At 41.1% G+C, this 21,802-nt stretch overlaps 2 protein-coding genes across 5 annotated transcripts in view; one reads left to right on the plus strand and one right to left on the minus strand.

Moving 5' to 3' along the window:
* synj1 (synaptojanin 1) overlaps nucleotides 1-13,288 on the minus strand; it is a 28,135-nt gene extending 14,847 nt beyond the window's left edge. For 2 of the 4 annotated variants that reach the window (XM_070844263.1, XM_070844260.1), the window contains exons 1-13: nucleotides 13,199-13,288; nucleotides 12,059-12,213; nucleotides 11,760-11,846; nucleotides 11,043-11,310; nucleotides 10,549-10,774; nucleotides 8,675-8,758; nucleotides 5,948-6,009; nucleotides 4,528-4,624; nucleotides 4,054-4,229; nucleotides 3,059-3,140; nucleotides 2,782-2,934; nucleotides 1,138-1,303; nucleotides 19-210 (exon numbers count right to left, since the gene is read on the minus strand). In XM_070844263.1, the coding sequence (XP_070700364.1) occupies nucleotides 19-210; nucleotides 1,138-1,303; nucleotides 2,782-2,934; nucleotides 3,059-3,140; nucleotides 4,054-4,229; nucleotides 4,528-4,624; nucleotides 5,948-6,009; nucleotides 8,675-8,758; nucleotides 10,549-10,774; nucleotides 11,043-11,310; nucleotides 11,760-11,846; nucleotides 12,059-12,182 (1,717 nt within the window). In that variant the 5' untranslated portion in view covers nucleotides 12,183-12,213; nucleotides 13,199-13,288. Of the gene's footprint in view, nucleotides 1-18; nucleotides 211-1,137; nucleotides 1,304-2,781; nucleotides 2,935-3,058; nucleotides 3,141-4,053; nucleotides 4,230-4,527; nucleotides 4,625-5,947; nucleotides 6,010-8,674; nucleotides 8,759-10,548; nucleotides 10,775-11,042; nucleotides 11,311-11,759; nucleotides 11,847-12,058; nucleotides 12,214-12,914; nucleotides 13,006-13,198 lie in introns of those variants that run through there. The other 2 variants (XM_070844262.1, XM_070844261.1) reach the window with 2 other exon arrangements.
* An 811-nt stretch (nucleotides 13,289-14,099) lies between these two features.
* LOC139212865 (lysosomal proton-coupled steroid conjugate and bile acid symporter SLC46A3) lies at nucleotides 14,100-19,698 on the plus strand. The gene is made up of 5 exons (XM_070843421.1): nucleotides 14,100-14,315; nucleotides 15,073-15,955; nucleotides 17,114-17,197; nucleotides 17,404-17,560; nucleotides 18,845-19,698. The coding sequence occupies exons 1-5, from the start codon at nucleotides 14,121-14,123 to the stop codon at nucleotides 18,960-18,962; spliced, it is 1,437 nt and encodes a 478-aa protein (XP_070699522.1). The 5' UTR covers nucleotides 14,100-14,120; the 3' UTR covers nucleotides 18,963-19,698.
* Nucleotides 19,699-21,802: the final 2,104 nt, after the last annotated feature.

Genomic DNA, 21,802 nt, shown 5'->3' on the forward strand with positions numbered 1-21,802 from the left:
TGAGTAACACCAACGTACCCTGGAAGTCAGGATTTCCTGCCTTTTTTGGTGCATCCAGCAGCCAGTCGTTGAGTGTCTGGTTGCGGAAAGCAATGCTGCGAAACTGTTTACCGCCGTTGACATTCCAGGTGCCGACACACACTCGGATCTGCTTGGGCTTTGTGTATTTATGATAGTTCTGACACATTCCCAGCAGTACTCTTGGGGAGGCTGTAGAGAGGAGGAGGGGATTATTAGAGTGTAAAATAGTTGAGTGTGTGTGTGTGTGTGTGTGTGTGTGTGCAGGAAGGGTGGAATACAGGGAAACAAAACAAAAATGGGAGAACTTTCAAATACAACAGAGGAAGACTGAAACAATGTTCTTACACATGGGGCACAGGAGGAAGGATACAAACTGGGAACTCTTAATGAAATACAGAAAACATTCAAATAATCCATCTTGGTAGTGGTTCATTTCTGTCTGCAAGTCTCCACTGTGTGTGTGTGTGTGTGTGTGTGTGTGTGTGTGTGTGTGTGTGTGTTCTTTTAATCGCCTGATGATACGCGACACACAGAAAAGTTAAACCACTACCAACATTGGATTATAAATGAATGAACAGTAATGAGTAGCAAACACAAATGATGGGACTACTATGTGACGGGGTGATAAGGTCCATCCACTGGGGGCAGTCTGTCAGTTACTATACCTGATTGTAAGACGGGCTCAGTGACTAAGATCGTGTGCGAGAGCACGGGGAGAGAAGGGAGAGAAGGGCGGGTTAACCAGTGCTTTCACAGATAATGCTAGCAGAGCAGTTGGTCAGCATTAATCTAACTGGGACAGAGAGCTGACACGAGGAGATTACACATTCCACTTGACACAGATCAGACAAACCCTTCTATCGTGTAGAGTAGCTTCTGGCTAACAGGGCGACAGCAAATATGGCTCAAAACTCATCAAAATATTCAAACAATGCCATCCCTGGTGGAGCAGAAAGGTAATTATATGCTTAAAATTATGCTTAGAAAATATAGACACTGCACCATGTAATATGAGGCAAATGCTTGCATTTGTTACAGTATTTATGAGTAGATTTCCGGCAAGATGTTGACTCGAAAAAAATAATACGTCACATTACCCATGTTGTAAAGATTTACCATAAAGACTGGAAGTTGTGAGCAAGGCCCGAGCTTTGTCCGCCAAATCACTGTTGAGTGTGGAGCCGAGCCTCAGGATGTCTATGGCCTCCTGCTTCGAACTGTCAAAGAAGTTGTTCTGGATGGTCCTGGTCACAGAACGAGCTCCGTCTTTTAGCTTCCCCGCCTACAAAGACACACATGTAAACACACACGCACACAAAATTTAAAACATCTAGATATAATCGCTCAGATTATTAGCTACACTCTCAAAAAATGTCTGCATTTTCCACTACAATCAAGAAGGAACCAAGATCCAGGTAACATAGATTTCTGATCAAATCTGCTTCACAAGGTGCAACTTCAAAATTCCACTGACTGATTTGCAACATAGGTTGATTTAATGTTGTGTGGTGATGGTTTTGACTGATTCATCCAGATTCATCCAATCAAGGCAGCAGATGTTGCCAGATAATTTAGGTGACAGTTGGAAACTATGCCGTAGAAGAAAATGATCACTCATTAAGCAAGGACAATTGCTATTTTCCCTATTTTTAGCAAGATTTCTGGAGATCAGCATGTATCTCCATGGAGCTTTTTGTGAGCTGCCATGTCAAGACAGTATGCATCACAGAGATACCTCAAGGGAGATAAAATCAGTTTTATTTTAAAAGATAAAAAGATCACACCTATCCCATCCTCCATAATCATAATCATCATCCTCACCATCATCATTTGACCCACAGACACTGAAATATAAAATGCACCACAGATAGACCCACAGCTCAAAAAAAACAACATCAACAGGCTTGTTAACTTACCACAGAGGTAGAGAGGTCCAGAGGACAGCAGAGAGAGATACCACACAAGAGTTAAGAAACAGAAGCACACAGTTCTATATAAAGAGAAGACCAACTGTTCATGCAGAACGACTAGCCATTATCCTTTTTTTAATGTTTCCTCTTGACTTCATATATAATAGGCTGCAGTGAGTCACGAGTTAGAGGACTGTAGTTTGTGAGGGCTGATACTAGGTAAACCTTTTGTTTTTGGGACATTTTAACCTTTATTTAATAGCTGACAGTGAAGAGCAGACTGGAAACTTAGGAGAGAGAGAGGGGGCTAAGACATGCGACAAAGTCACCGGCTAGAATTGAACCGGCGACATTGTGGTCATGTGGCATGCAGCATGCGTTGTAACCATTCGGCTATGTGGAAACGCTGCCAAAAAGATATGTTTTGTTCAAGGGGGTAAAAAAAAATTAATGTTAGACATCTTGCCTTGGCTCATTTCGATTTTCTTTTTAGTTGGAATAATATTTATTAACTGGTTATTATGACTGTCTATTCCAGAGTTGCTGATTACATGTCCACCCTTCGCATCCTTTAATATCAAACAATTATTCCGCATTTTAGTCCACTTTGGTTCATGAGAAAAAAAACAATATAAACCATGTACCTAAAACATAACACATTCAATATTAAAGTTTGCTGAATTTGTTTCAATCAAATCATCAGTTGGGAAGACGTTGTTACAACAGGCTGAGCAACATGATAAGTTCAGAAAATCTAGAAATCCAAATGTAGCCCTGATGACCTCTTGTACACAAAAATGCTGAATACCTTGAATAATTGTGCACTAGTATGTGTGCCCATATTGTGTACCTTGGCCTTGCCATCAAGGGCACCGGTGCCCGCGTAGATCTTACTGACGGAGTCTCCGTTGGCAGACCACATGGTCCTAAAAACCTCCTGGAACCTGGCCACCAGCTGGGGTTTCTCTGTCAGACCCATTTCCTCCAGCTGCTTTGGCAGCATCTGAGTTGGTGAGGAACAGGGGGTTAGACTAAGAGCATCACCGCTAAGAAAACAATGGACATTGACCGATGTGGACGTTATTTAACTAAAAAAGAGCGTTCTGCACACTGTGTCAGACTCCTACCTCAAGGGCAAAAAAAGCCTGGACACTGTTGGTTCTATCCAGACAGTCCAGACAGTTGGTCCTAATGGTCCCACCCTGAGTCCTTGAAAGACATGTTAGAAAATGAAGACGCATTAACAACTAGAATTACAGTGTCGTGATAGTACTCCTCCGCTGACCAGTCAAGTTACAGTTTACATCCATGTCTGTCCAGGCTCGTATGATATACTTAGTTAAGACTTTGAACGTGTTGTTGCTCATCGTTTAAGTATAGAGGATGCTGTTTGCTGTACAGATTATAAAGCCTTTGAGGCAAATTATTGATTTGTGATATCGAGATCTAAAAACAAAATGTATTTGACTTTGTTAAGCTTTGTTGTTGTTCTTCTTCTTGTTCTGTTGTGTGTCCATTCGAGTTTATTGAGAGAAACATTTGTTCATGTTTGGCCAATAAAGCGGATTCTGATTATAGCCGTAACAAATATGGATGCTAAATGCCTCACATGCATCTTCAACCTGGCAGCAATGGTGCAATTACCAAAGCCAAAAGATGGGCACCCAAGATTAATATCATCAATTCAGTAGCAGACCAAATGTGGAGTATGGTCACAATCTGTTCCTGAGTTATGGTGTTGAATAATGATTAAGTGTTTTTGCAGAACATTATGATGCCAAAGTGAATTTGATCTTTGACATTTTGGATATAAAATGTTGTCACTTCATCATTTTAACATAATATTGGACATTGAGTGAAATTTTCCATAATTAACTTGTGAATTATCAAGTTGTGGCCAAAAACATGTTTTGTGAGGACATTTGACCACCAAATTCAGATCAGCTGACTCTCGAGTCCAAGTGGATGTTTATGTCAGATGTGATAAAATCCCTGGGATATTGCATTCGGGAGAATGGGAGATGGACAGACGGACAGATTAACTTACGTACTTTCTGACAGACATACGTACACAGGACACCGTCCGTTTAAAACTAAGTCGTACATGTTTGTAGTTTCTTACCTTGCGATGCCCGACGGCCCCGAGTAGTAGAAGAATCCGCACTCTTCAATGAACTTGCTGAGGTAGGGTTTGAGGACACTGTGGAGTTTGTCTGCCTTGCCTCCCTTCACATTTTGATGGTAGTCAAAGTTCACCATTTTCACTGCCGCTGCATGCTCTGATGCCTTCAGGTGACTCTGAGTGTGACAGAGAGAGGAAGAGGATTTATCCCCAGAAATCCTAACTGAAAGCAAAAATGTGCGCATGCAAGTTGTGTTATCTGCACCTACGAACCAACGTTAGTTTGCATTCATTAAAACAAAACCATGACTTGAATTCTAAGGAAATCATTAATGGGAATCTGTGAACATCCAGGTCATGCTTTAGGAACTAGGGCTCAGCTGACGGCTGGCGATACGTAGACTTTGTCCCAGTGTACTGCAAGACTTTTATCTGATGTTGCTAGCAAAACAAACAGAGAATGGTTCCTCTCACCTGAAATGCTTTGCTGAGCATGTGTTCTCCTTCCTTACTCCCAAGCAGGTTGATGATCACTTGTTTACCATACAACCTCCGCAGTGCAGTGAAGTGTCTATACAACACATATAAACATAACTCACATAATTAGCACTGTTAATGTCTAAAACGACATCACAGACCAATGGCGCACCAATACCAGCATTTATCATAACGTATTATATCGTCTTCATGCTTGTTGTCAATGCTTGAGTTTGATAAACACACACAAGATGGCTTGAATCTACCAAGCCATCAATTATCACGTTAAGCTGTCACAGCAGAAAACTGACAAGATATTACAAAGGATGAGTTGTAACTTGTAAGTCTTGATCTAGACAGATCTTGAAAAAGCTTTTAAAAGAAAAATGACTAATGCGTTACAAAATACAAACAGTGTATCATCCGACATGCTTGTCTTGACATGTTCGAGATACCAATAATCAAAAGGGAAACTTGACAGTTAACAATAAGCCCTGCTGAGTCCACCCTCTCAAGTCCAAGATGCCTCGAAATTAAAGATCCACTGATGGTCTTCATAGCTTCCCAGCAGCATGAGTTTGATCTTTCCTCTAGAGGGCGTGGATTTATTCCCAGTGACAATGCATGTGGCTGAAGTGTGCTTAAATAAAACACTAGTTAGCAGCTCTAAAGGGTGCTGCTCTGTTACCATGACCCTGTATCTGTAATGTGTCTACAGACAGTCAAACATGGTATTCAAGGCAAAAAAAATCCAATGATTTGAATGAATTTGACATTAATCTAATTCTTAATGATTAAGTTAGAGTGACATAGAGAAAACTTCAGACAGATGATACCAAAGAATGTTGCTTGACAGCTTTGTGAGAGTTTACAGTTAAAATCATATTGTGGTACAATTTGGATTCCAAATATTAAGCTGTCACAGCTGGTCAAAACACAGACAAGACAAGATGACTAATCAAAGCTCTTTTCCAACTCACATTTCAGAGTAGAATTAATCGTCTCCGGATCAGAAACCACTACTATTTTTGGTTAATGTTGATGCACAAAAATTTTATTAAATGCACTGTGAGGAGGTGTGCAAAAAGTGAAGGAGGGACTTTTGCAAAGAGACAATAAATATAAAGTGTGGGTTATTAAGGTCAACAGCTAATCAAGGACTACTAATGTGTCCTTTCTGTTCCCGACAATAAACCAGCCTCTGAGGACACACTTCAATTAACATTTTCTCCTTCAAGTGTCTGGTGAGCTTTTCTCTATTGTGGCTCAGGCAGTGACTGCAGGAGACATAGTATCATGGTGTTTCCTCTGCTCCTCAGAGGAGTGATAATCTGTCGGAGGCCAGATAAAGCAGCTCACAACTGCTACACACACACACACACACACACACACATACTGCACAGAACGCTTTAATTACCTTTCGAATGCTGGCGCATTTGCCTCAAATCCCCTGGAGAGTTTGACACGATGAGAGCCAACCTGCATGGCAGAGACAGCAAGAAGAGACAAAAGGCGCGAGTCACAGTGTCCTTCTTCACTTAGAATCAATTCCTTTCAAGGAAAGTTGCGCAGACAAACGTGTTGCAGAGGACCACAAAATGTGGTGGTGAAGAACAAAGCTGGGATAGAAATTTTGGATGACAACTGAACAGTGAAAACGCGACTTTTATGGGAAAACAGCAACACGGGGGCAGCATAAGGAGACTTGTTCATATAGAGACGAGGACACTGAGCAGCAGAGGAATCTTGTTGCCTGTCATCAATCAAACACCTTTATTACAACTTTTAATCAAAAATGTCCTTTGCCTCTTTGCTTGCTTCTTATCGGACTAATTCTCCTATGTATTGTCCCATTTTGAGAGCATACCGGTGCTGACTGAATCTCGAGAAGCACCAAAGAGCCTTACAGAGGCAGGTAAAGGTAGGCATGACCACACCTTGACAGGCTTAGCAGGACACTTGCACAGTGGTTGTTAAATGGAAAGCTGATCACTCTGCACTGCAGGTCCTTACACGCTCCTCTGGTGTTCCCTGCCCATCTATGCCTGTGGACAAACATTCCTTACTTATCTTCCTTCAGTGTTTTCCCTTCCTGTCTCTGGTAGCTTGTCATCAAAAGAAGCAACTCAAACGTCGTCATCTCTCCTGCACCCTTTTGCCTCCTCCGACTGGTCACTCACTCAATTCAGGTCACAAGTAATAAAAATGCATTTTGGGCCTAAATAGTCAATCATTATTATGACTATTGTATTTTCTCACATAGGTTACTTACAACTCCAGTTTCTTCCTTTCCTTTGAATCATCTGCTAACTTTTTCCTCTGCTTTGTATTCATCTGTGCCTATTTTGGCTAGGCTCGTGCTTGGCAGGGAGGGCTAGACATTTTGCAACAAGCTGCTGCCATTTTGTCATTCCCTCCTCTCTCCCTCTCTCTCTCTGTCTCTCTCTCCCTCTTCTGTTGATGTCAGTGCTATGCATATTTAATAACTTCCTGAGATGGCATCTAAAAGGGCTCAGGTTACCACCGTACACCTCTGTACACCACTTTACTCCAACTCAACAGATAACGCCTGGAGTGTAACTGGTCAAATCTCCTTTTTAACTCGTTCAATCCCACTAAAAGCATTTAATGTCCCAAATATATTGCCAGGTTACATAGTTTGTGCCACTTGCAAGGTGTGTCCTATTGACTATTAATCACAGAAATTCAAAACTAATTCATTCGATTCCTTTGATTCCACTAATAGCTCGCTCCCCAAAACCACCATGAAAAATTATTACAATTTTGTCATCAACCAGGACTCTAACAATTTCATCAACTATAAGGGAGCAGCTCGCCTGCTAAACTGACTTACATCTTTCCCAGCAGGTTTTATGATAAACGACACTACAATTAAGATTCAGAGACTAATTCAAAACTATTTCTAATGTAAACTAACTGTAGAAAGTTCAGTATCTCTTCTTGTGGATGAAACCGAAACTATCCATCCTGCTCAGGGAATGAATAAGAGAGAGTATGGGGAGGAGAAAATAAGCCTACAGAGCCACAACTGGTAGAGGGGACTAAGAGCTACAACAAAATTTTAAAAGCAGGACTACAGTTCTGTCTGAAAACAACCCCGAGCCCATTACCTTGTGTTCTGACCAAACCATAGACCTTGTGGACTCAATAGGTGACTAATAAGGTCTTGGCTTCTCTTGGGCCTCTAAGGGATTTAACAGCTAATTCTTCCAATTAACACCCATCCAGGTGCCTGGGGAATATCAGCAGACTAAGTGAAATGGAAGTGGTTAGGGGCTGTTTTCAGACCAGGCTCTCACCTGACCAAAGAAGTCTGGGAGCTGAGAAAAACAGAAAAATGCCCTTTACCAACGACTATATCTATCATTAACCTCCCCCACGTCTGATTTAATCCACCAGTCTGTGCAATGTCAGGGCAAGAGCAGGGGAATCCCAGGGATGTTGTTTATGGTGGGACTTTTAATGGGTAATCCTGGTACCTTGCTTTAAATCTCCACAGCGGCATTTCCTGGACAGGTACTGTGTATAAGACCTGGATACAAATCTATAATGGGATTGCCTTGGTTTTCACCCATGACCTTTGGCATTGCACAGAGAAACACCTATCTGCAGAATGAAAGCGCCAACACCAGCAAGAGCCAAAAAAAAAAGAAAAGTTATACCAGGTGGGGGTTTTCATCCATCCCATTAGGGTGCCGATTCTCATTCAGGTGCAACAAAACACCCTTAATGGACTTTTTCTGAACACAGCACGGACAAAATGTGTTAAGCTTAGGATAAAAGGTATCCAGTGTAATTACAAGGAGACTTTTCATTCCCCTTACACTGTCTTAAAAAAAAGCCAAATACAGAATATTTTTATTAACGTTTTTTTTTTTTTCTTGTTTTGCAAGAGCTCTTTGTACAGCAGGCCTCATCAGACTTCAGTGTTTACATGTACACTGAGCAATGAAGGGAGACAGATTGAGCCTCATCTACAACTGCAGCGTTCACAAAATGGTCAGGACTACTATACAAACAAGAGGGTTGCTTTATGATTTTCATATAATGTGGCTGAATATATGAAAACCTCACATACACGATTCTAGGCTGGCTTTATAGGATGCATTTAGTTTTCCATTACCTGGATTCCTGGCTGTTCCCAGAAAAGAGGAATGGACCCACGGATCTGTATGAAGGATGACACTTTGTCATCCAGGAAAATAACCTGTTCGAAACGAGAGGAGGGTTTTGGTAAGTTTACTTGAAAATGAATCAAATAAGACAAGACAGAGATCATAAAAACACTGTTCAGAAACACAAGAAATTACCACAAAAAAAAAAGCCCAAACAAAAACCAAAACAGAGCTTGTAAAAGCATCACATGGACACAGTCAACCCAAACCGATTAACAAAAAACAAAAGGAGGACTATTGGACAATGGAAAGACAAAAAAATAATGTAAAACAGACTTTATAAACCATTAAAACCGTAGGGAACTGACAAAATGCTGATCCCTCCATGACTGCATAATGCAGAAAGGTAAATAACTTGACTGTATTGGTGTAGACAATGCCAGTATGCGTCTGCGGCCGCTCTGTGAGAACACAAAAGAAATATCCAAAGTGGAAATCATAATGACAGGCTGTGTGTCATGTACAGAGAGGCTACATTTTTCTGTACTGTGTGATGACATATTTTTGAAGTCCAAAATCCAAGTCATTAATCACAACGTGCAACAGCTGTCAACATCTCTGGGGCTGGCCGAAATAACAGAGCAGCTGACAACAAAATGTAATTCAACCCAAATACCTTGCAATTACCACTACACATCTAAAACTTCCAATGTTTAACTTCTTTTCGGGCTTAAACAAAAGGATGTTGATTTACTTCTTTTATCATTTTTGAGGCAGCTAATATTAGTGTGGTTGTACTAATGGTTGTCATGTGTAGCCTACGTGTTCCTGAAACAGGAAAATGCAAATATATACAGACACATTACTTTAAACAATATACTGACTCAGCAATAAAAGGGAAACCCTGACTGGACTGAAGTTCACGAAATAAAGAACGTAAAACCACTGCATAAGTAAAAGGCTTCTTGAACAATAAATGTGTGCTGATATCATCATCACCACCAACCATGCTGGTTTCCTTTAAGTTTTAATGTTGACTATGCACCTATAGCTGTTAAATTATTTCATTCTCCAGTGACAAAGTGCAAAATGCTGGGTCAGTAGTGTTGCACTACAAGGTTCTCTCCTTAATAGTCAATAGATAACCAGTGTTTAAACAGGCTTTGTTAACCAAGGTCATGTGACTGTAGAGACAAATGTGCGTATGATAAATGTTAAAAAGAGCAGCACCACGTGGAGTATTCAGCCCATCATTTATCAAACTAGTCAATATTCTGTTCACAACAGACTAACATCACAAAGCTTCACGGTGCACAGGGGCACAAGACAAGGATGACAACTCTCTCCCTCTATTTTCACCATTTTCACTGATTCACCCCCATTTGGAATAACCCTGTATCTTCTACTTTAACAATGAATAAACCCTTCTACCAGTCATGGATTGACGAAGGCATAACACAACTTAGCCACATATTTAAGAATTATACTTAACTGACTTAATTTCTTGGTCCTGAAGTATGGCACTGGGAATAAACACTTGAAAATCTACAAGTGAACTCTTCTGTTCAAACAAAAAATTAGCAATTGTGGTTTCCCCTCCATTAATTCCCTCATTTGTTTAACTGTCTTATGTCTTTTGTTTAGTCATACTGCACCAATAAAGAACAAATTGTTTTTCAATGTGTGATAGAATATGTTTGTTTCTGCCTCCTGCTGTGCATCCTGTATGCCCTGCTCTGACTGCAACCTCACAACAGCAATGCTATGCATATAGAAAATTATACATGTACAGTATCAAGTGGATTTCTGATCACCAGCTTTTATCATGACACCTGTCAAAGAAGAAGAGAGATTCAATAAAACTGTCAGAGATCTGACTCACCTGTTCTGTCTCCACAAAGTTGGCCACCTGTCCATCATCATTTGTTCCCCGTACGTTGAATCGTGTGCCGGCTCGCTCGGAGCTGAGGCGGGAAAAGATGCAGGCCTTGGCCTGTTTGTGTCCTGCATAGATGGTCCTGATCTCCACGCCACCACACATCAGCCTCAGCAGCCAGTCATCACAGTTGACGCCGTAGTGTTTCAGGTGCAGGTGCAGAGATTGGTTCCTATTGGTTCATGAAAACAGACAACAGTAAACACACAAACAAATTCAGTGCAAACAGTGAATTTTCACACTTGGCTGCAAATCACACAGCCCCCATATCACACAGTCAGATGAAACAATTTCCCTGCAAAGACTGTGCAGATTGCAGAACATGTATCTAGTTCCTATCTACTACTTCAGAGTAGTAGATAGGAACTTCATGCTAAATAGGTGCCTTCTAGCCTCTAGATAACCTGTAATCAGTAACAGTAATCAGGCCACACTCTTACCAAAAGAAGCGGTTATCTGTAGTGTCTTCTAGGATCCTACGATGCGCATTAAGACTCAAGTCCATGCTGATTCCAGTGGAAGACCACGCAAAGTAGAAATGTCCCGAGTTCAGGACCTTTCGCACCTCAGCGATCCTGTCCTCGTCTCCTGGATCATTCTTCAGGGATATAAAGTCTGTCTGTGTGACCCTGAAAACCTCAGAATCCTGCACCTTCCCCACAGAGCTGCATCCTGTCACAACCACCAGACTGTGGAGCATGGAGTCACCTGCAATAGTAAGGTGGAGTATGTGGTGGAAAAGAAAGGCACACCAGAATGAAATCAATATATGCATTGGGTTGTGAAGACAAGAAGGATGGAAGAAGCAGTATGTTGATAGATATAAAGCTTTGCATTAAGCAATGATACAGTAAAGCATTAAGAGACTGGACAATAAATGGTTAATTAAACATAGGTGCCACTCCTTTATAGTAAATCACCAGTCAGTCTTATCTCAGTCATCTATAAGACTGAGCTTTAATCTTTAACGTCTCTTTTTCCCCTGTTGTGATAACAAGAGCCTTCAAGGTCATGCAAAGGACAGGAGAAAGCAGCTTATGAGTAAGCAGGAACAGGACTGCAGCCCAGAGGGCCTTCACAGTCACACAAGAACCAGAACCGGACTCAGGAAATTACTGCAAGGAGCAATGAAGAGAGAAGATGTTTCAGTATCTTACCCAGGTTTAGGCGGAGGACGCCCAGGATTCCATAGGCATCAACTATCTTGGTGTATGTGTTTTTAATGGCCTCCTTCTCTGCTGCCGCTACAAAACAAACAAAAGCAACATAATGTGAAGAAAATATCTGTAGTCCTCAAGTTAAATGTAGTCTGCGACTTAATCATAGCACAAAATCCTGCCCCACTGTATACTCAGTGGCATGTCTCTTATAGCTGTATTTCCCTTGTTGTTGGATCCTTACTTGGGGAAAGTATTTAAAGAATACTTAAAACATCTGTTATCTTATCTTATCTTACACAGAACGGCAACAGCCCCCGATTCGAACATGAGGCATTCTTCCCTGGTCCTAGTTTCCACTATGACACTGTAGGGTGGTGGGTCCAGCTTGTGGTAGATGCGGTATCCCTTGCTGAAGGCCATCGTTGATCCAAGAAAAAAAAACTGTTATGACCTGGAAAGTAAAAACAATGAATGACAGCAGATTAGATTGGGGAGACACCTAATCAGGCACCACATCAGTAGCTGGTCTATTTATCACCGATGGAGAGGTGGCAAATGATCTGATCATGCAGTTTGCATTTTGGGATGCTTGGATCAAAAATGTAGTTCTTACATCTTGTACAGCCAAACATCTGAACCAAATATCAAGCCGTTGGAAAAACTACATGTAGATAATTGTGCACCAGTCTAACAACAGGTGATACTACATTTTAATGTAATTTATTTAATCTAATGAGAACCATTCAAATTAAGGAAATCTGTCTTATTATTGGGCAATAACGTTGAGGCACAAATCGCATGATTCAGTTTGATGAGAAAACTTCATTGCGAAATCAGGAGCCTGAGATACTAACAATTGCGGACATAGCAAAAGGCCCACACACCTATGACAAACTAATCTTATTGTAGACTGAATATCGCAGGTAGTTGGAGATTATGAGCAGCAGGAGCACTGCGAGCGACAACATTAGGCCGGTGGACTGAAATATCATCCATCCTGGCACGGACAGTCACGACTTTATAGTGCAACTGCAGCAGGCGAAGCTAGCGCTAGCCTTAACCCGCCAGCTAGCTTTAACGCTGGATTTTAAGCGATGGGAAAATTAATTCTTAAAAACCGAGACAGATAAAAACGATGAAGCGAAAACAAACCTGCTGTCTTTCATCTATCCAACGCTGGCTAGTGAGGTTAGCTAAGTTAGCTTAATTAATCACAGGGACAGCTATGATTCGCTAGCTGACGATGTATTTTGATGGTGGTACTACCTGCACGTCCGGGATGATAAGATGACATTAACCAGCACATACATTCAAGGGACTCAGCTATGCTAAACACACAAACCCATGCAAAGAAATAAAGTGCCGGCTTTGTCTTATAAATGTAGGTTAAATTTAAATAAATTACAAAGGACAGAGGGTTGTGGATTTCGTCTTACCGTCTCCCCCCGCCGGGTTGTGACTCCGCTGTCACAACAAAATCCCTCCCGGTGTGTTGGACAAATGGTACATCCCAACGTAAAGCACGCCTGCCTCACGTTACCGTAATACTTCCTTAAACCGTGGCGTGCGCTGTTGTACGAGGCAAACAAAGCATTTACAATACAAAAATAAAATATGTTGTAAAGTCAATTCTAAGCTAATTTCTTTTTAAATCTATCTTGGAGGTATTTAAAGTACGGGCCGATAAGCAGTAAAAAGCTTGTTGGTAAGTCACACAGTGTTCCTGTCCGCGTTTCCACATGACTGACAGCTGCTCTGTCGATTAAACGCAGCCTTCAAAGACGGCTGTCCAATCATATGTGGCGAGGGGGCGGGACTTCTGCTTTACATAACTTGACCGAGTTCACGCCAGTAAATAAGAGGCTCCCCGAGCGACACTGCAAACAGAGCACTTCACAAGGGTTCATCTATGGATTGAAAATATGATCTGAGCGACTAAAAGGTAGGTGCTATACTGTTTGCGTTCTTGTCAACATCCTATGAGAAAACAAGGTGAAAGGCTAAGCTGTTTTTGTCTTCCATTATCTAAACACTTAGCTAGCCCGGCTCTTCCACACTGTCTGTACATCGCAAGGTTGTTATTGGATCGATAGTGCAAACTCTCTTCTCGATGACCTGGGGAAAAAAAGGCAAAAACAATCAAATAAATATTATCTGCACTACTTTATTTTTTTTTTTTTTAACTCCGGTGCAAAAAAAGGCAGTTTTTTATTTTTGCAATGCATTTGTCTTTAACATTTCACATCTGCTCAGACATGTGCAGTCAATCTGTCTTTTTTACCCTACAATCTGTTTTCGTGTTAATCTCTGAATTTATTCCCCATATCTCTTTTTCAGGGAATATTACAGCTTTACAAAATGAGGGGTCTTCTCTTGGTGGAGCCTGTGGTTGCCCTATACGCCTTTTCCAGCTTTCTCATCTATCCTCTGGTGCAGCAGTATGTGTACAGGAGGCTGTGGGAAGACCTGACAAACACCACATACCCCATCTCTGACAGCACCTCCAGATGTGCGATAAATAGCAGCAGCAGCAACCACTCAGACTACCATAAGGTTAGTCATCAATCACTGTATGTAAGAGAGCATGAATTTAAGCAACTCAAGGCAAAAACAGTATTCTCAATTATGTCAGAGTATAATCAGTACTGTTATTTTGTAATGGCTAATACAAAGACTACTCTTCTTTGTGTTTTCTGTCTAGTGCCATGTTATGCATGTGATGCTGACTCTATGTGTTGATGTATTACAGACACAAAAATGTCAAATTTCCTAAAATAACCAATAATGCAATAATGCTCCATCCATACGTTTCTATCCCAGCAATTATCCATGTCTGCAATTGACCTTTATTGATACGACTCAGCATAGATTATCCTACAGCCCTTCGTGATCCCTTCTTGCAACACAGCTAAAGAAAAAAAAAAACTGATTCATCTGCTGTGTCACGGTACAAGCTCTTCTGCAAGTGAGACATGTGATGTTATTTTATTGAACTGAACAGATGCATTATCGCTTATTATTTCAAAGCAATTACGTCAGAGGTACACCAAGGCGTAAAGCATCCTGAGAAAGGGTTAGAAAAAATGTTGTTCTGCAAAATGTAGTGTATTTATAGAAGAAGACAACAGGGAAGTGAAAGCAAAGTAACTTACCTAGAAAAGCTTGCTTTTTTTTCCACTCCTGCACCTGTTGTGCCGCTTGTGGCCCAACACAGACAGTCTTGTGTAACTTTGTACATGATCTTTAGACGTAACAATGCTCTCTCTCTCTCTCTCTCTCTCTCTCTCTCTCTCTCTCTTTGTTTTTCCAGGAGGTGCAGAAGCAGGCATCTCTCTTCTCCCTTTACTCTGGGCTTTTTTCTACAATCCCCTCTTTGGTTGTCACTCTGATGCTTGTGGCCTATAGTGACCGGGGAGGACGCAAGATCACAATCATCATGCCTTTGGTTGGCGCATTGATCTACACCTTATCCTTCCTGACAGTGTCCTACTTTGAGCTGAACGTCTACTTCCTCATTGGCTCCTCGCTTCTCAGTTCTCTGTTTGGTGGCTTAGGCACCTTCCTGGGGGGCTGTTATGCTTACGTAGCGGACTTGTGTGAGGGTGATCGTCAGAAGACACTGCGTATGGCTGGCCTGGACATGATGATTGGCCTGTTGTCTGGGGTGGCCTCACTATCAACAGGCTACTTTCTGAGAGCCACAGGCTTCAACTGGCCTTTCGTAACGTCTGCGTTGTGTCAGTGTTTGATCCTACTCTATGCAATTTTTATCCTAGAAGAGACTGTGAAGAAAGTTCCCAAAGATGCAGTTAATCTAGACGGGTCTCCTCCGCGCTCAGCTTTGAAACAGATGATCTATGGAGTCTACCAGATGTTCTCAGGGGCCAGCCGCAGGTGTAAAACAGTCTTGATCACCCTGACACTCATCTTCACCAGCTCCTCCTTCGTATATATCGGTGGGATCTCCTCAGTAACACTATATGAGCTCAATGATCCTCTGTGCTGGACTGAGATTTTGATCGGCTACGGCTCAGCACTGTCCACCACTGTGTTCCTGGGCAGTTTTATGGGGGTGTCAGCTTTCACGTTCTGCGGTGTGCCACAGCTGATCATCGTCCTGATGGGGATCCTGTCTATCATGTCAGGCATGGTCCTGTTGGCCTTCAGTAAGACCACCTTACTGATGTTCATAGGTGAGAAAAAAACTTCCAACACAACTGTGCTACCTAAACCAATAATGTACTTTTGTTTTGAACATCTTGTTTAGTGAAACAGAAATCAGTTTTGTAAAAGGGCAAGTATAGAAACTGAGTTCAGTAGTGTTCAGTAATGTTGAATGGCTTGATGAGGTCAAGAAAGAATTATCACTTAGTTTCACCTTCTACTGTATGTCAGATATATTGTGAAATTATGCACAAGATTTGTGGCCTAGTAGCCAATTTTGATAATGATTATGTCTCAGTATCTATCAAATCTGAAAGAAAATGTTAATATCTCTCTTCATGTAGCCCTTCTCCAATATATTACATGTGGCTCAAATCCCTCACTCAGAAAAACTAAGTACAACAAGGCAGGATGCATCATATTAACCCTTTATCGGGCAAGGGACCATATTTGGTAACTTAAGTGGGAGTTCTAAATGCCTTGCCTCACAATGAGGCAGCAGAACTACAAGATTTCTCCAAGCCAATCAGCAACAATCAGGCTACATGACAGACTGGCAAGAAACCACATATGGTAACTTCATTGACCTTGATTTTCACCATTAAATTGAATTTTTAAAAACTCGCAAAAGTAAAAAAGTCTTGTAATGACCACCAGTAATGGTCTAGGGTTGAAATTTTGAAGTATTTCAATGAATGCCCTATAAAGGGTTAAAAGTAAGACACATTTTAGCTGCAGAAAAGAACAAGGGCTCACTGAAGCAAAATAAGCAGAGAATCAGAATCAGAATCAACTTTATTGAAGAATAGAAAATTACATCACAAAGCATTACGGGCAAGATCCACTGATTAGTAATGGACAGGACGTACTGTTCCTACCACATTTCCATGTTGTAAAATATTACAATGTCGATAAGATATTTTGTGCGTTTTATTAGATTATTGTAAGCTGATATGACAATTTAATTAAGGCACACTATCTCTGTATTGTTTATTTGAGTTGCCATAAAGCCATTATGCAATAAGAGGGCTCAAATCATTTGCTTTTATAATGTCTTGTTTACAACATAACAAACGTGACCTTAGCAACTCTGAAATATTAATATCTTTTAATATGACTTGTGTGTTTGCAGTGATTACATTATAGTCCTAATATAATGTTTGTCTTCTGTTATTTGCTTGCAACAGTGAGGGTGCCGTTGCTTCTGTCTGTCATGCCTTTCCCTGTTCTGCGCTCCATGATGTCAAAGATCATCTCAAAGTCTGAGCAGGGTGAGTGGCTGTAGGACTTTATAGGAGCCACAGAACCGTGTCTGTGTGTTCGTAGAGTCAGAGTCCATCTCAAAAGTTGCACGTCATGATGCGTCAAGAAAGCACTCCACGTTTCTGTTCAGTAGAGCGAAGGGGATGTTATCCTGCTGTTAGTCACCCTGTTACTAAAAAATAGTTTTTCTTGTCTGTTGTGTGTGTTTTTGCAGGAGCCCTGTTTGCCTGGCTTTCTTTTCTGGAGAGTTTAACCACCAGCGTGTCAAGCGCAGTCTTCAGCAGTGTCTACGCTGCTACGGTGGCATGGTACCCCGGCTTTGTCTTCCTGTTGTCTGCAGGACTCTGTGTCATCCCTTTGCTTTTCATAGGGTGAGTTTATCATGTTGCCACCGTAGATTACACAATCTTCAAAGGGCCGCAACTGCATTTCTACATGTTTTATGACAGAATAGTTTGCACGATTAAAGCATTCAATACTAGACTTTCAAACTAGTTCTCAGACATTAATTGGTTGCCATTTATTTTAGCATGCCATAAAATCCACGTTTAGCTTGAAGAATGTGAGGTCATCCATCACAGCTCCCTCATTGTTTTTGACTCAAGTTATGCTATTGAACATGTTGCAAGCAGGAGTGATTCTCCATTTCCAAAACCAGCCTTGGCGGTGCATTCAAGTCCAACGGTCACAAAATACAAGTGTCCTGCTAAAAGGATTGCGCTAGTGATCTATGATGACTTTGTCCAAAGTGTCAAAATACAGTCAGTGAAACCTGCTGTTTGTCTTGGTGCTGTGCAAACTAGGTCGTGGAGAGAGAACCTTTTTCATGTAAGCTGTCCGTGATTTTTAAAGTGTGTAATATGACATTGATGAGGTGTTCAGAGTGTATTCTACCTAAAGTTATTCGTTCATTCTACAATATAAACAGAGCAGTTTGAGCTGTGTGGACATGCTTCAGGTATAAAGCTGTACTCGGTGTATTGAGTTACATTACAAACACTTTCTGCTAAGTCGCTGTTTGCCAGTTTTGCTTGACTAGAAAAGAGAAGTACTTGGCTTGATTTGTGTCCTCCAAAAACGAAGATTCAGTTCGTCACTCCTGCATTCGTCACATCCAACTTCCCTCCTCCCTTTTTGTTTTTTTTTTTGTATTTTGATTAACACACTATTAACATTTGATCCTCTATTACGTAAAAGGAAGAAAAGCCATAGATGGATACCTGTCTGTGGCACACTGTGTTCTTACATTTGTTTCTGTACACTACAAAAGTACTGCTGAATCAGCCAAGGAGGCCTTAAGTGAAATATAAAACTTCTTGACTGAATCCCCCCCCCCCTCTCTGTCACATGCACTGCTTCTTCTGTTACATACTAAGTGGTTAAAGAATAGCAAACTCACTGGTTCAGCAATCTTAATCTAACAGCCACTGCTAGTCTGAGTTTTTTTCAGTGTGCTATGTGCAGTGTTGTCAAGCCTGGCCCATCTTGGCACTAGTCCACTAGATTTTGTATCTTAAATAACCCATAAATTCTACATAATCTCAGAAATTATTGAAGCTGTTTGAAATTGAAACCTGTACCTTAAGATCACTACCCATCTTTGATGAAATCCTATGTTTTTCTTTCTCTCTTATGTCTGTTTTTCCATGGTTCAGGTTGGTGGGTCTGATAGGCGTGGATGTTGCCAAAGAGGAAAAAGACCAAGAGTCTGTCTCTTCAGGGGAGCAGGATCCAGTTGAAGACCAGAACGACAACAGGGCTCTTCTTAGCTGAGCCACACAGACTGCCAAAACCTCTCTAGCACTTTTTAAAGTTTTTTTTCTATGGTCATTTAATCCAAGATGCTTTTTTTTTGCAGTTTCTTGAGTTAATAATGCAGGTTATAGATTCATCTCTGATGTTTCATTGCTGTGGTTGTTTGTTTGATTGAACTTGAATATCATGAAGAACAGGTCAGGGCGTTCAGCGGGTGAATTTTAAGAAGATAGGTGGATTAGATACCTAGCAAGACTGTAGTATAAATAGGCTATTTGAACCTCAAATGGCCTGACTGTGGCATTACTAACACATTCGGTAGTATTCAATGTGTTTTCACAGATTTACAATGTTGTAATTGTTTCAGAGTTCCAGTTATGCAAAAGCTCCTCTCCTCCATTAAGATGCATTTTATTCACTAAAGGGAGTAAAATTTCTATTCTACTATTATAGAATTCATGTGAATGCATAAAGTAGAAATGTCATACCACGCAAAACCTCATGGCAGTAACCCCCAGAGGAAGGAGGGTTTTTTTTTTTCAAATGAGCCAATCAGTGCTTTTTAAAGAAATGAATGGATTCTATTTACATTCATTGGTATGGTTGTCTTCTAACTTTAGTGTGTGTGTGTGTGTGTGTGTGTGTGTGTGTGTGGGTGTGTGTGTGTGGGCGTGACTCCCAATAAGCTCCTTTATGAGTATGTGTATTTCCTTGTGTATGTACGACTTAGAAAATAAAAAATAAATTAATGTTTTTTTCTGTGAGAATCCAATTAATCCTTTTAACACTGCCAAAGAAAACCAACCATCAGACAGACAATAGTTTTGCCGTTAATGAGAGAACATACTCTCTTCACTTTGAGTTCGTACACAAGTCTTGCTGTCGAGCAACAGAGAGAGATTTATATGCTGTGCCTCAAACGGTGATAACTTAATCACGTATTTGCACGGACCTTTCTATATAAAGAATCAGGTGTTTATACCTTTATCTTGATGAAAACCCTGCTCACTATTTATACATCCAGTCAATTGTCTTTTATTAAGTTTGTGATGTAGAAATTAAGTAAAGGAACACCATCAGGGAATTGAATGAAACAGATGATTAAGGTTAAACGCGAACCCAATCAAGTTCACAGTCACAATTTTAATAAACCCCTGATGTGCCCACATCTCTTCGGTGATTCAAATAGACTGAAGTCTGTGTCCAAGAGGAAGATTAAACTGATTCACATTCCTATGCAGGTTAGGAAACAGATCTGTTTAAGTGAGGCTGTCTTTTGCTTTTACACCACTAGCTGTCACTCTTGCTTCAGGCGTACAGGCTCACTATCACAGTACACCTACAATCTCATCTGCCGATATCATAAACATACAGTACAAAGCCGTACAGCTAATGCAGGCATAGAAATAAAGGAAAAATTTAAGATCAGTCTTTTTTATCCCCTATGCTGAAGAATTAGAGTACTGTATTTATATACTCCTTTTGATTACACATGTTGTGCACATTAATTGAAGGGTCTGATAGAGCCGTCTCAACACAATGCCATGACCCCCAATATAGGAAAAGTGCAATTAATATATCTTAATTTTGTTGATGACCGATTTATGTTGATTAAAGTGCAAGTCAACCCCTTCATCCACTAATGCATGCTTTCAACACCAGCTTTTAACTCAACACCGTTCCTCACTCGTCTCACACCTCAGTGTTATTGTATTTAATTTTCCAGTACTGAATGTTCCAAAGTTCCCACCTTGTGTCTTTTATGCTGTAAAGCAATGGTGTCCAAACTCTGGCCCGCGGGCCAACTGAGGCCCGTGGTCCAATTTTCATTGGCCCGCAGGACATTCAAAAAATTTATTGGAATACGGCCCACACATGGAACCTGCGCTGGACTGTGTTGTACTTCTTAGTCTCACCACTAGGCGGAGTAACTGTCTTGAACGAGGCAGCTTCTCTATAAAATGAGTAATAGAAGAAGAAATTAGCTACAGGTGACCCAAAATGGCAGAATTAAGGAAACGTAAGAGAGCAAGTGAGTGTAGAAAGTTTCAGATGCGGTGTGCGATGAGAGCACAGCTAATAACTAATGACGATCACTTTTACATTACGGAGGAGCTGCTTGATGTTAGCAGTCTAAAGAGCGTATGACGGATGTGGCTCCAGCTGGGACAGGCGAGCGCAAAGGAATGGCCTCTGTGGTGTCCGCTGAGGAGCAAGAAAGTGGAGGTAAGGCTGTTAATTGCTCTACCATTGTCATGTGCGCTGGCTAAGTCGTGGCTCTGTGCTGCAGTGGTTTTATTCCCTGAGATCAGAAATGGACCAGTTTTGAAGAGAGAAGGACCAACCTGTTCATGAGCTCAGTGACCCTCTCTGGTTGGATCTCACTGATCACCTTAACACACTGAACAAGAGCCTACAAGGCAAAGACCAGCTTGTACCACAACTAATAAATGAAAGCCCACTAATGGAAAGGCTGTTTTTTTTCTTGAATCATATTCAGTTATCAAGCAGAATTTACCTACATTTGATTGATTTTGCCAACTTTAATCCACTAGAGGTGAGGCGATGTACATCACCTCTAGTGGGTTAAAGTTAGCAATATAGCTCACTTCTAGTGAGTGGCCCAGCCCTTTGTGTGTTTTTCTGTATGTGGCCCTCAGTGAAAAAAGTCTGGACACCCCTGCTGTAAAGAGAAGGGTTGTTATTGTGTGAACATGCATGTATACGAAACCTGCTTTTGCTACACTCGCCTGTTCTCTGGGTGAGATGTGAGACTCAGGGAAAGCGTGTAAGCATGACAGTGGTGTGTGTCTTATGGATGATGAATGGACATCAGAAGTCCTGGAAGGGATCCCATC

Source organism: Pempheris klunzingeri, chromosome 14 (assembly GCF_042242105.1).
Source record: "Pempheris klunzingeri isolate RE-2024b chromosome 14, fPemKlu1.hap1, whole genome shotgun sequence".
Taxonomy (NCBI): Eukaryota; Metazoa; Chordata; class Actinopteri; order Acropomatiformes; family Pempheridae; genus Pempheris; species Pempheris klunzingeri.